General features: G+C 40.5%; 1 protein-coding gene across 1 annotated transcript in view; it reads right to left on the minus strand.

The window, feature by feature from the left end:
• Positions 1–14,899, minus strand: part of GHR (growth hormone receptor) — a 120,934-nt gene that overhangs the window by 56,738 nt on the left and 49,297 nt on the right. Inside the window, exon 3 of the mRNA XM_026865892.1 lies at positions 10,157–10,236. Within this exon, the coding sequence (XP_026721693.1) occupies positions 10,157–10,226 (70 nt within the window). The 5' untranslated portion in view covers positions 10,227–10,236. The remainder of the gene's footprint in view (positions 1–10,156; positions 10,237–14,899) is intronic.

The following is a 14,899-nucleotide window of genomic DNA, read 5'->3' on the forward strand; positions in this document are numbered from 1 at the left end:
TTTGAATTAAATTTATATTCTTTCTTCCTAAGTCAAGCCTGTGTTTTGCCCATGACCATAATGGGTGAGTCACTCCTCCCTGCCCGCATCTTGATTCTTGAGCCTTTTGTTGTATTTTTTTTTTTTCCTATTCCTGAGGGGGAAGGGGTGAGAGAGAAGCTGCATGGTGTTCAGTTGCCCGCTAGACTCAAACCAGGACAGGAACCTTTGCTACAGTCTTGTATCAAAGGCTCTCTGAAAACCTTTGCTACAGTCTTGTATCAAAGGCTCTCTGAAAATCCAGATTGTAGGGACTGAACAACCATATTCTGTGTGTGTGTTGAAATCGTTTCTTGAGTCAGTAGCTATGGGTGACAGACACCAAGTGTCTTTTGAAAAAAACATGACTTATACAGACTCCCAAATTTATTGATGCATTTATCAATGTATGCTTTTTTAAAGTTTCTTCCAACTTGCCTTGTCCAGAGGACAAACTTTCTGATGTGCATTTTCCTTGAGTTCTTTTTTAAAATTGGTTTCAGGTTTCTTACATCCCACTTCATTGGTGCCAAGGCTGATGGAAATGATAAATTCCCAACTACACAATTTTTTAACAATTTCCTTCTGCATTCTTTGGAACACCCAGGAAAAATCTATACCAACTTATTAAGAACGAAACATGGGACTGAACTGACATTATGCATGGCTCTTTAGATAATATACTAACTTTATCAGACTACCGTATGGCTAGTTTACACTTCTTAGCATGGAATGACTTGTTTTGTAAAAGATTTTAAATTATTTATTTAAAAAAAAATCCTGTACTTCAGGAAAAAGGAAATCTTCACTGCATTATGCAAGAAGAATTCAAAATCCCTATAAGGATGACAATTTTCTAGAAGTCTTGCAGAACCTAACCATTGCTGTTGCTACTTAATTTTACAGCATGCTTCTACAATGGGTGGAAGAGAAAGCAAATTAGAGAAAACCCTGTCTTGTTAAGTACCAGGACTTCCTCCAGATTCAGAAGCTAGAGTCCTTACTGATAATCTGAGCTCTCCTTCTCTCCTGCAGCATCATTCCTAGGCTATTCTTCTTCCATAGTTAATTCTGATCATCCCTCCAGTAGCAGAGAAGGGAAACAGCCTAGACCACATATCTTTATTCAAGGGAAACCTTGCCCAAGCCTTGTTGCGGAGGGCCACACAATGGCCAGACACTCCAGTACTATCTCTTTCCCGTTCCTCTTTCCATCATCCTTAGAAGTAGATAATCACCTGGGTACCAGTACTCTGCTGGAGTGTAACAGGGAAGACTGGGGGAGCAGACAAGGATGGGAAAGAAGCAACTGGTAGACTCTCTGGAGCCCAGTTGACCAAGAATTCTGCAAGGTTGGACCCAGCCATCTTCCAAATGGTGGCTCCAGTTCTTGAAGTCCCCAGCTGCATTGGCAGTGCTGCTGCAACTCTGAGAATCATGTGGTTCTGCTGAGAGTGGTGACCAGTGCAAAGCCTCAAGAGTTGCTCTGTGTGATTCAAGGATGGCATCTTGTGAACTCCTACTCTAAAATATGTGTCTTTCACTTCTGATCCCTTGGAACAGCTGAAGAGAACACCCAGGTGTGCCGAAATATTGCTGAAGTACACACCATGCTCCGTCATTTATACTGGTAAGAGCCAGGTCTGTTCAGTGATGGCTCTCCAATTCTCAGTCACACTTGTATTCTGTTTCCAGTCTGATTCTGACTGTCACTTTTGAAGAGCACAGCATGGAAAGAAAAGATGCAACACTGCACACAGCCTCTTGGTTCTAAAAATCTCTCATATTTTAAATCAGGCAGTGCAAGTTACTGCACAATAACTGTATCATTGTTTAAATTAATGGAAAAATGTTACCCCTTCCCACAATCATTTCATTGTATGTTATGAATGTGCAGTAACAAGGGTTTCTTTTTTCTGTTACAGATGGGCAGTATTGAAAGCAATTTGCTTTTATGTGTGAGCTCCACTTCATGAAATGATTCATTATAATTCATGCAATATGCTTTTATAATATGGATTAGTGTTTATTTGCTTGAGCTGCTTTTCCTTCCCCTGATTCACAGTCAGTTTATTAACTGAGTTCATCTGGCATCAGTACAAACTGTTTAAATGGTTCACATGAAATATACAACTACATTTAAAATATGAACAGGGGTTAAAGCAAAAACTGTAACTAGGAATTTTCTCACTTATTAGCTTCTTGATGGTAACAAACTGCTATGCACATTTTTGCATCATCTCCATCATCTGATCTTTTTAAATACATGAGCTTAACTGCATGTGTGGGCAAAAGTTCATGTTTCAAACCAGACTCATTGCTTCTCCTCCAAAAGCAAGCCACAAGTGGCCAATGCCAGCCAGCAGTTCTGGGTGCAGATCAGCCCTGGTAAAGGAGCAACAATTCTGGTTCACAGGAGAACCAGCGCGTGTACTGCTGGCTTGGTTGCAGTCTATAAAGGTCTGCCTGGGAGAGCCAAGATGTATGCTGGGATTACAAGCTTTGAAGCTGAAAGGCAGGAAAACTGACTACTTCTCTGACTACACCTGGTACTAACTACAAAGGTGTGTTAATTCTTGCAAATTACCTCAAAATCCAGCAATCAGAGGACAGTAAATCGGTGAGTTTGTGTTCAAAAGAGAAGAAAATAATGATGGCAACTGAAGAGTAATGAAGGAAAGATACATAATAGAAGGAATGTTAAAGATAATAACAGAGATGATTGGATGGGATAACTATGGCACATACATTATTTTGTAGGTTGTCTGACTGAAGCTGATTGTTCATGAAGTGGTTTTGGCAGGCTTGTGGGTGAAGATTATCCAAAGTCTTGACAGTCTTCAGTAAATGTTGGAATCATGGATGTGGTTTGGAGGAAAGGACAAAGCAGACAAGTCCTCTGGCAACCCAGATTAGCATTTGAACCATTGGATCTACTCAGTTACCAGACTAAACATGGATTTCTAGGGGCATAATTAAAGGCTACTGTATCTGAAAATTTCAGCACAGTATTTTTATTTTCTGTGTTTTCTTACAAAATAGAGGCCTGTCTACATTTCTAGCATGTGTCTTCAACTCTTAGAAATCCCAAATCCCTTCCTGTTAAAATACCATGTATGCTCCAACGCAGAAGAAAGACAAGGTGAGATCCTTTCTTCTCCATGTGAGAGCATAGGTACTGGAAGACTGGCCCAGACAGATGGCTTATCTGACTAGGAAGCAAGAGCGGTAAAAGTAACTCAGAAGTGCATAAACTCAAGACCTTTCCTTGGATTTTTCTGCTAGCCATCAAAGTCATGCGTAATCGCAATGGAAACGGATGATGGAAATACTACTTTGCTCTCTGCCAAAATGAATCTTCCCTCCAGCTCAAATGACTTAGCCAGATCAGAGTGGTATAACTTATGCTTCCCTGTGCCAGGTTTTTTGATACTCCTGGAATGGCTCTATAGCAATTTCTTCCACATAAGGCTACATATTTTTTGCTCAGAAACATCTAAACTTCTGGGAATATGGCAATTATTCTAAAGGCTTTGTCTGCAGGTAAAAGTTTTAAGTCCGCATTCTCAACAGTTCTGCCCCTGCCTGAGTAAAGCAGGATGCTCTAAGCTTATCACAGTTTTGAGCTTTTCAGGTTTTACTGTCCGATCTGCTTTGGCTTTCATACAGGTTGCTGCATATAATTGAGAAATTAGGTAACACAGAGAAAAGCCATAGCAAAGACACACAAATTAGAAGATGACCACAATGAACAAATATCAACTATACTATGGCACTACAATTTACCAAGATGAGGCAAGAGAGTCTGCAGCTTAAGCTAAGAAAGATTCTACCCTCTCTCACCTTTTGTCACTTTCTAACAAGATTAGGATTGTTAAATACACAAATATGTCTAGTCTTCCTGATCATCAAAAAAAGTTGCTAAAAATAAAAGAATACCCTTCATGTGTGAGGAATGGCTTGTCACTACACTGACGGCAATCTATAAAATTTGAGTTCTCCTAAATCTCAAAACATGTTTTCAGCCAAGACCCCACACAGCTATTGATTTTTTCTCCCTGAATATTTCAAGCTAAGCAACAAAGTTCCTGTACATCCTGACTCCACAAACAGATGGACAAATTTACCTTTCTCAGCAGACAATATGCTGCAACTCAAAGGCACCTTCCTGCTTAGACTAAGAATTCTTCCTTGTGCCAGAACAGTCAAATCCATACCTTTAGACAGTATTAATCTGCTGCTTAACTTCATGGTGACAGCCAGGACCCAATTCCTATACTGTCCATCCAGTGAGAAGACCCCTAATTTTGTGTGTAGCTGAGGACCTACAGGGTGTGTCTAAGCAGCTACAACCCTACCCAGAAGAAAGCATGCAGAATTACGCATATCCAAACAAGGCAGCTATAAGGGTGAGGATCAGTTCACAATAGAAGACACCTATATTTAGATCTCTTTATACAAGGTAGGGCAAAATCCAGTTGCCTAAACATCTGTAGCCATCTCAGACTGCCTAGGATATTCTGACTGCTTTCCAGCCTCTGCTTCAAAAGGCACAGATGTCCTATCTACAAGTCTCATGAAATTTTTGGGGTACCTAGAAGATATCCATATGATTCATACATGGATGAGTCTCACCCTTAAGGTGTCCAGTCTCCCAAGAGTCAATAGAGAGCTAATCAATACAGTCCCTGGAACAAAGAAGAGCTGGTGGATTTAACTGCCTGAAAACGGATGTTCAGGTACATACATGTGAGATGCCTGGCCTTAAGTTTTTTATAGAGCTCTTTAAGTTTCTGGTCATTCCAGAGTAATGCAGATGCCCTGCAGGTCCTGCATCAATGATCACTGAGTTCCATGCAGATGTCTCTGGTGCCCAGGGCTGTCTGTAATGACACTAAAGCCCTATGCATGGGTTATGGATTCAATCTCCAGCTCTGTAATTGGGAGCTGTGATATCCACTGCACACTTATTCTTAGATGGTTTAATATGGATATGTAATGAACACAAACCATCGAAGTATAAAGCATGTGACCAGCCACCAGTATAACAAAAGGACATTTTGATGAAAGTAAAAATTAAATTTGGTGTGTCTCAGAAAGGAAAATAATTCATCCTACCTCTTACATAAAAGTGAGGAAAATAGAGCATTTGAGCATAACAGCTTCATACAATAATTTTTAAAAGTTGTGATGGAAAAACAAAAATACACTTCTAAAATCAGATTAGATAAAATGAACAATAAATTCAGATTTGTAGCTCTTAAAGTTATCATTGTACAAAAACAGTTAAAAATATTTTTACTGTGCTATCATTAAATAAGAATGCCTCTTTAAACCTGCTTCGGGAGGATGAATTAGCATAGCTGTGATCATCTGGAGCAAACTTTGGTCTAGTATAAAAAATGATAAAAGACATTTCCCACTTCTTTTCACTGTGAAGAAATTAGTTTTGGAACTGCTTGAGTTTATGTATTGTTTTATTAACTGGGACTAATTCCCAGTTTATTCCTCTATGTCCTTACATGACCTACACTCATCAGTTGTAGAAAAGGAACAAGCAGACAAAATTTATATTGCTTCCTAAACATTTTGCAATCTGTCTGAAGCAATTCCCCTCAACCACTCCTGATGTCAGCAGGTATAGTAACTCAAATACGTAGGTGCATGCCAGATATGTATTTGAAACACTGAAGTTACATTAATGTAAATACCTCCAATACAAACTGTGTATGTGTACATGAATATAAACTCTTTTTTCTTGAACTACAATTAGTATTGCAGACATACGTGATCTACTCGTGAAACAGTACTCTTTCTTGTTAATGTACCTAATAAACTAAATTAAACTAAAATTTCACAATCACACAATTCCCCATCTCAAAGCAACATAAACTCTTAGAAGCATAACTTCTGTTGACTTAATAAAAATGTCTTCATTAGCTGTGAAAATGGGTCTTAGATTTTCCAATCTCTAGAGCACAAAACTGATTTACCTATGGTAATTACACATGTATTAGAAATTACCTTCCTGTTATTGTCGCCTTGACACTTTCTTCCTACCACTGCCTCTGTTCTGTCCTTACTATCATACAGGAGGCACCTCAAGGGCACAGACAGCATGTAAGTCAGTGTCCCCTAATAGAAGGCTGCAAGTCCCAGACCTGCTCAGCTCTGAATTACACTTGAAGACTTGGTGCAGTAGACATTCTTGGTCACATTTAGCATCGCCATTTCAGAGACGGCGGGCACCCCTGTCACTTCATGCTAGTCACAGCCTCACTTTAAGGGGCCGGCAAGTCAAGCTCTTTGCAAAAGGAGAGCATGAAAACAGGCTAAATCAATGGAAACCCTCCAGCAGAACTTGGCACCAGTCTGGAGACAGCAAATAGGTGACTAAATGCCCAATATCTGGTCTCAAATACTGTGCAGTTGCCTGGCCAACTGCTGGCCTCACACCCTCTCTCCTGCCAGGAGGAAACACGTATGGGATTTCACTATGTGCCAAGGGTGGATCTGGCCCCACGGCACAGAGCCAGCTCAAAGCACAAGCTCTTGTAAGACTGAACGTAAGCTTTATTTACTTTAAAGACATAAAAGCTTTCTATGTACAAGTCAGTATTATACTGGTTCAGTAACATGCTTTGGTGTAAGATTAACAAGTACATGTAATTTTTTTAATGTGCTGCCAGAAGAAATACAGTTACTGATGTGAATTTTTTAGGGAACCGTGACACTGTAGATCCAGTCCCTTGGGTAACGTGTCAGATATGGTACAGGTATGGACCACATATAATCAGGTTTATAAGAAAGCCTCAGCAAGACTGTGCTGGGCAGAACTCTGTAAGACTGTCAGGATTCATCACCTGAGCGAGGTTAGATGCTCACAAGAACTTCTGCAGGTATGAGCACATTCACATGGGGGGAAAAAAAAGGAACAGAACAGCTAATAAACATCTCATATAATTCTCTGTCCTAAACCATGGAAGAATGGCAAAGGGATGTTCTCTCATGCTGTTATCTCAAATATTCCTGTTCAACTTATGCTTTAACTTTCTCAGAGCATTTCCCCTACTCAGAATAAAGGTGTTACAGCATTCAAAGCAGTGTAGTGGCTAGAAATTTATTCTCAGAAAAAAAAAAAAGATCCGTTCCCTTCACACACACACACAATTCTTTAACAATGCGACAAATCAGGACATAGATATTTAGTACTGTGTCTTGAATTTAAGCACAGGAACACAAAATGTTTTTAATTTTTTGATTCTGAAGGTAAGTTCATGGAAGTTATTATTTCATCAGTACAGACGAAGTCACACAAAGGTGATGTGGTTAAGTTATATTTATAACACAGATTTTTACTGAACTTAGGACATCTGGACCACACTGCATCTGCCAAGGATCAAAAAATTCCTCATGTGCTCTTAAATCCTGAGACAGAAATCAATTGGTCCAGTAGACTGATCTGGGCAGGGATTAATTTTGTCTGTTGAATGAATGTACGGGGAGGGGAAGGATCAAGTCAGGACACATTCATTTTCATTCTACTGATCATTCTGCATGAAGCAATGAATAGAAGCTGGTACATGTATCATATTTCACTGTGAAATACTGACTTTCCAGATTTCAGCAGAACCAAGTAGGAATTTGCAAATTTTACTCAGACGTATGAACAGAAATAAATGGAAGGAATGTACAGAGGAGGATTCAAAATTCAAAACACATTAAATAAAGGCCTCACGTTGTTTCAGCCCAATTCTGATATGAAAATGAACACTTCACTGCCCCACACTTCCTTACACACTTCTTAAATAGGCACACTCATTTCCCATGGGACATGTAGACAGCAGAATGAAAGTATTGCTGCAAGTAGGAAAACGAACTAGAGAACAAAAGTGAAAACTTGATTAATTCATCACCCTCAGTGGTCAGATACACTATAAACTCAAACCAAATTTGGCAAATCCTAAAGAAAAAGCCTTAACTAGCAAGGGAGAAGAGAATCTTACCAATTCTCTTCCTGCTAACACAGAGAACGAGGGTCTGAGCCACACACATAGAAGTAAATAAACAGGAACTTGTGTTTTCCCTATCCAAACCCCTTTTTTAATATCTTATTCAGCTTAATGCCTCCATTAACAACAAAGTAATAACGCTTACATCTCTACAGTGCTGCAAATATGGATATCTAGGAATTTTAAGCATGCAACTCAAAGAAAATACAGAACTGTTTCAGGGCAAGGAAAGATGATTATACCTTTAAACCACAGTAGAGTTAAAAACTAACACTAGGAAGGGTGTGCATGGCTTGCAATTCCACAGTTATTTAATTTGCATTCAGTAACACCTAAGTATGGATCTTAATAAATAAAAGAAAAAGGAGAGATGTCTGAGATTTTTATTGAAAAATTTATCAGTTTATTTACAGTTTGTTGTGGAAGCTGTTTCCACCCTGCTTTTTCCAAAATTACTCGTCACACTGCCCTCTCTGACTTTCTCTGTTAACACTGATTTTGGCTAGGAGGTCAGAAGAGGTACCTGCTTAAGAAGCCACCCTTCTGCAGCTGCTCTGTAGCTCTGGGAGAAGACACAACATATTTGCATAAAATTAGTAATGAAAAACTTACTGCTGTCTCTAAAGGCCAGAACAAGACAGAGCAGACCAGGTTAAGTTCTGTTTGTTTACAGGAGCAGATCATTACCAGTGTAAGCAGGTAGGTCTGACACAACATAATTAATGGGAATTTTTTGTTTTAAATGAGTAAAGACTAGTCCCAGAGGATCCACCAGAGTCAGAATAGGCCTCTGTGTTATACAGAAATAGTTCTAAATTGTTGATGGTTGTGACAAGAAAAAGCATCAGAAAAAACTCAGCTGGACATCTAATTCATAAGTTGGAAGAATTGAGGTGAATAAAGATGGTAAGAACAACTGTGGAAAGCCAGAGGTACATTCAGTGGATGTGAACCCTGGGTAGATTTGTTGAATCAACCACAGGATGTGCATTCAGAGCTTTTTCTCGCTAAAAAGTCTTCTACTGGCTACCCACAGCCAGCTGGCTGGTTGAGGGTACATATTCTTTTCAAATCCCTTTTATAACCTCTACTCAAGAATTTCTAAGTGTATTTCTTACAAAACTTGTTCATATTGGCCTCAGACCCAAAGCGTACAGTCTTAAAATGCTTCCTCTGTACTTCCAAATAGTTCTACATTTAGCATAAAAATATACTAAAGAGACTTGTTAAGGAAAAAACCACCAGTTTTTATAAAGAGATTAACCCCATACAATTATTTCATAACTTCAGTACCTAAGCAACAAAAATCCATTTGTCTAACACCAAAACTGATCCATCCTGTATACATATCACCCATGTAACACTGTTTATGAAATTTACCTTCATGCTACAACATGTCTCAATCTCATCCACTATCTTTACAACAAGATTGACTGAAGTATTTTTCACATTTTTTACCCAGGTTACTGACATATATAATATAAAAATACTCTTTACATAAAGCTATTATATGTCCTGGTTTGGGCTAGAATAAAGTTAATTTTTCTCCTTAGTATCTAGAATAGTGCTGTGCTTTGGATTCAGTATGGGATTTGGTATGAGAGATAACACACTGGTGTTTTCGGTTGTTGCTAACAGATCAAGGACTTTCCAACTTCCCATGTCCTGTCCGTGTGCAGGTGCACAAGAAGCTGGGAGGGAGCAGAGCCAGAGCACTGGACCCAAATAGGCCAATGAAATATTCAATGTCATGTAACATCATGCTCAGTATATAGAAGAGGGTTCACCAGGAAGCAGAGGGGTTTTCTCTCGCTTCCAGTATTGTGGCTTCGGGATCTTGGCTTCTCTGGGATAGCTAGCTTGGAACAGGCTGGTCAGCACAAGTGAGGAGCAATCACACTGTGCATCACCTGTTAGTACTTTCTATTATTGCTATTATTTACTTCAGTTATTAAATTGTTTTTATCTCAATCTATGAGTCTCCCTACCTTTACCCCTCCAATTCTCTCCCTGTTCCCTTGGCAGGGGTGGGTCAGTGAGTGGCTGCTGGTGTTTGGCTGTCCAGCTGGGTTTAAAGTATGACAATGTACACACACAAAGACACAGAAAGGTATCATAAAACTTACCATCACTTGCAGAAAGTGAGTCATTTGCACAAACCAGTGCCAAAGTAAACAGCAGATGCCAAAGATCCATACCTCTAATTCTGTAATAACAAAAGACAATAAGAGTTCCTTTATAAATTAATATTACTAATTAATATGACATGACATTTAAACTATTATCTAGTTTTATTGGATTTAAATCAGAAGTGTGTTTAGTTTATGGTTTATTGCTCATAAAGTCATACATCATCTTGCAGTCTAGAACAAAGAGTAAATACTATTTTTACAAGAGAACTAGTTTATGGGTTTCTAGTTCATTTAATATGGAAGGGGAAGAAAAATCAAATATTGTCAATCTCTAGACTAGTTCCAGGGTGGCCACACTGCCCCCACAGCAGCCTTTGGGGGATGGATTGCACTGACTAGCCTAGATTAAATATGAAAGTAGGAGACCAGTATCTCTTTCAGGGAACAAAGATATGATCTTCCCCTTTCTAGCTCATGCTCCTCTGAAGCTGTATTCATCTTTGTAGGCCATGTATAACCCTTCCCAGGTTTAGGACTACATACAGTAAAGCTGAAAGGAGTGATGTAATATAATAAGACAACTCCCACACCAGAAAGTGAAATGGCTGTAAGCAGAGAAACACCAGCTTAGTACCTGCGGCCACTGCCCATGGCAGGCAGCATGCCAGCAGTAGCTGTGGGGCTGCAAGAATGAGAGTAACCTGGGCTCATTGACTGGTCTGTTTCCCACTGGTACCGTGCACAACCCTGAGCACCTGCCTTAGTGCCCCTGCTCTGCTGCACTACTCCCTGGGGGCTGCCAAGGAGGCTGTCCCATGCTGGAAACCTCTACCTGCATCATTTCTGAGAAGGCATTTCTGATGGACCTGAGCACATCCACACAAACCTTTACAACCCAAGCATAACCTAACAAGTCTTTACAAACTCCCCCCAAAGCACATTTCTCCCTCTCTCTAATTCACGTGTGCCATACACATAGCCTACAACCCCATCAAATAATGCTGTTTGAGGGACACTACTTTGCTCCTGCCATTATCACCAGCATCTGATAACAACAGGGAAGGGCAGAAGCTGGGACACGCCGGACTTGTGGGCAGTACAACCTTTCGAACAAAATTGTAACATGTCCCCCAAAGCTCATGAGGTCTCTCTATTTAGTAGGGGGAAAACATACATACCATGGATTACTACCTGACCATTTACAACCACATCAGTGGAGTACAGAGATTACAGGAGAGCTTCAAAACCAAAGCTACAACACCAAAATAAACATGAATGCTGAAACAACAGTCAGGCAGCAGTTTCTTGTTCCGTGTCACAAAACTTCAAAGATACACTGACAACCCAGCTCAGTGAGGCAGCGGAGAGAAATAGATCCACTTTCACCTTTGACTGTAAATTGGTATGACAAACCTTGATTCTACATGCAGTCTTCTCAGACATTTTCTTTCTTCCTCTAACAGGAGATTAAATCACATGTGTAGGAACAACCACACCCACTAATGAGTAACAATCTTTAAGCAGATGTTACTGATTAACAACCAGTGATGTCAAATCTGGGTACCAAAAACTAGTCAGCCTCCTAGTAGAGTTAGTAAAGTTTGAATTTAGGCAAAAGTACACTGACTATGTAAAACTATGGTAACACTGAATTTAAAAGATAATTCCCTCAGTTTTCTTACCACAAGAGAACAGACTGAATCACACTACAGAAAAGCCTGAAACTATTACCAACTCCAGATTTCTCGTTCATGATGTTCAGTATGAAACTTGAAAATCAGAAGGTATTTCTCACACCCTCATTAACACAACTGCTCAATAAATTTTGAGTTCAGGCTCAGTACAGGAGAGGAACTGACAGGCATCAGGCAGGGCTTTCCCTCAGCCAAGCAGAAACAGGTCTCAAAAGGTAACTATCCTATTCTCAAGTTTACAGGTAGGAAAGAAAAGACTGGAGGCACACTAGTGAGGTTTTGGGGTGGTGTGAGAGTGAGGCAGCCCAGAAGCAGGACCAGGAGTCAGTGAAGGCTGAAGCCACTGGAGTGCATAGGGCTGGGGAAAAGTTCATAAGGCAAATCACAGGTCAGCAACCCTCCTACTCTTGGAGAGGAGCTACAATGGCACAGCACTAGGCTCCGCAATCAGCTACGTTTTCAGCTCAATTGTTCAACGATCCACCTGTACTCTTGTTTAAAGGATTCTTATTGTCTCTTATTAATAAAGCTTCTACAGAAAGGCTTTTCTGTATTTGCTAATTCCTCTCCTCTCACACAATTTCTACCCTGTCAAACAGTGCTCCTCTTTCCTTCAGCCCTTCCACTTTCTCCCTAAAGTGTTGTCTTTTCTATTACAGGCCTAATTACAATGACACTTTATTTACAACTCTCCTGCTCTCTCCCTGTCACAACATCAAAGCATCTTGTGCTGCATCCATATTCACACTTCCCTTTTCTCCCATGTCCATCAGCATCTTCTGATCTTTCCACCAGTCTTCTCCAAGCTTTCCTACTTCTTCCTGCGTAGCAATAGCCACAAGAAAAGTGCAAATCCTCGCAAGAGTTCTACTGTGAAAACAAATGTTATCAGTTGAGTCTGGCATTCAGAGCACATCTGTGAGCACCGTTTCGTTTTCCATAACCACACCAAAGAGCTCCATGGTGGGACCGGGACCATCCCTCACGTGCAGCTGTCACAGCATGGCTATTCCATCCAGCCCTGTGCTGTGAGGCTGTCTCCTCCAACCCTGCACTGTGACCAGCAGCCATCTCAGCTTTCTTCCATGAATAGTAGTTTGACAGTCATGGAACCAACCCAGGAGTCTGGAAATAAATCCCAGAGGTCAAAAATCACACTCAACTTCACAGAATCACAGAATCTGCTAGGCTGGAAAAGACCTTGTAGATCATCCAGTCCAACCATTAACCTAACACTGACAGTTCCAACTTCAATAAGATCTTGCTGCTGCAGATGATAACAATCCCCTTCCAGTACTGCTCTTCCTCTTGTGCTGCCAGACTTGTTTACATACCTACACACAGTGGACTCCATCAGGAAATTGTTCCAGTTAAAATTAATCCATAAACATTTCTTGTAGCAAATCTGTTTGCTGACCAGATTTATCAGGACTCCACAAAGATGCACTCCAGGAGCAGAACCAGGGCAGCACAAGCATGGGGTAAGTAGCCAGGGTGGAGGGGAAGACACAGTCACCCCTCCAGCAGCAGCTACTACTTGTTTAAGAGCAATTCTGTAATTATTGGGAGAATCTCTGCTGAGCCATAGATCTTGACTAGAACATCTAGCTCTCTGAAAGAAGGCACAGGATTAATTTGCATTCCTAAAGCTCAAAGGTGATGAAAATTGCTGCTTAATGCCTGGCCTTTGCTAGTAAAATGCAGTATAGAAACAAATTATGCTTTGTGGATTCTCACAAATGCCACTATCTTAGCAATGTAAAGCAAGAGCATCTCTGCTCTGTCTAAACACACATGGGATCCTCCACTGCATTAACCATCCAGACAAGTTGCATGTGAGAGAAAAATCCAACTGGTGTATTCTGAACATGACCAATACGGACATGACTGAGCTCGAAAATGGTAACTGCTCTCATCTGAAAATATGAATGGACCATGCTGCAGCCTTTGTACAGCACCCTCTGGAAAGGGCAAGCTATGCTATGCTCCTTGGAGCTCAAACCCAGAGCTAGCTCTTAATGCAGAGCCCTTGGTACAGGGCTCATACTCAAGGTCTCTCCAAGGCAAAAGAAGCTCTGCAAGGGGTGTGAACAGCTAGGGACTACATGACCTCTCTGTGTCCAGCACATACACAAAAGCTCTGCTGGGCTCCAGATACAACTACCACTTCTAGATGTGTTGAAGGCTAACAGAGAGTTACACTGCCATGGCTCTCGGTCTGATGGGAAGAATCTGGTGCAAAGCAGGAGCTGCCCCATCACAGTATTGCTTTTGGTGGTACAGAATAAAATTTCTGAGAAGAATCCTCTGAAGTACCACCTGCCCCACCATCAGGCAACTACTACCTTGAAGAAAGTTCCCACAAGTCCGCCTTGTAATCACCCACTGCTGTTCCTCTAAGACACTCTTGCAAGCTTGCTGCCAACAAGAACAGTATTGCTCAGAGGCTGCAGTGTTAACCTAGCAAAAGATAGATTCTATGTTGGCTTTAGGTCAAAACTGACCTTTTACAATCTAGTATTTTCTACCTCCCAACACTTAGCCCTGTATGCATATGAAACACAAATGCCACTAATAAAGTCCTTGTTATTTAACAGAAAAAAAAATAAATCAGTATCTGTAATATACACTATTCTAAGGAATCACAGTCTATATCCTACCCAACTCCAGGAGTTTGTAAGAATCAAGAGAGCTAAAATCAGAAAAAAAAAAAAAATTTACAGCAGCTGACTGTCCTCAAGCCAGCTGAAACTTGACCACAGGAACATTTGGCTAGAGGTCGGCTCAGGCTAATTGCTGCAGTACAGAAAGGGAGCCAGGAGTTATAAAAAGGATAAAAAAAATTCTTGGCCCTTTTCTATAGCAATGCTGGAGTAAGGTCAATCACAAGGGAGTTTAAACATGACATCTCTCCAGTGGGACATGAACATTGTCAGCATAAACAGGCAAAATCAGGCTAAGAAAACCCAGGAGAAAAGAAATAGTTTAGTCACAGCGTACTGAATGGTTTGCATCTACTTTGTTCAGGTAACAATGTTAACAC

This window comes from Athene cunicularia (assembly GCF_003259725.1).
Source record: "Athene cunicularia isolate RWA chromosome Z unlocalized genomic scaffold, athCun1 chrZ_part1, whole genome shotgun sequence".
Classification (NCBI taxonomy): domain Eukaryota; kingdom Metazoa; phylum Chordata; class Aves; order Strigiformes; family Strigidae; genus Athene; species Athene cunicularia.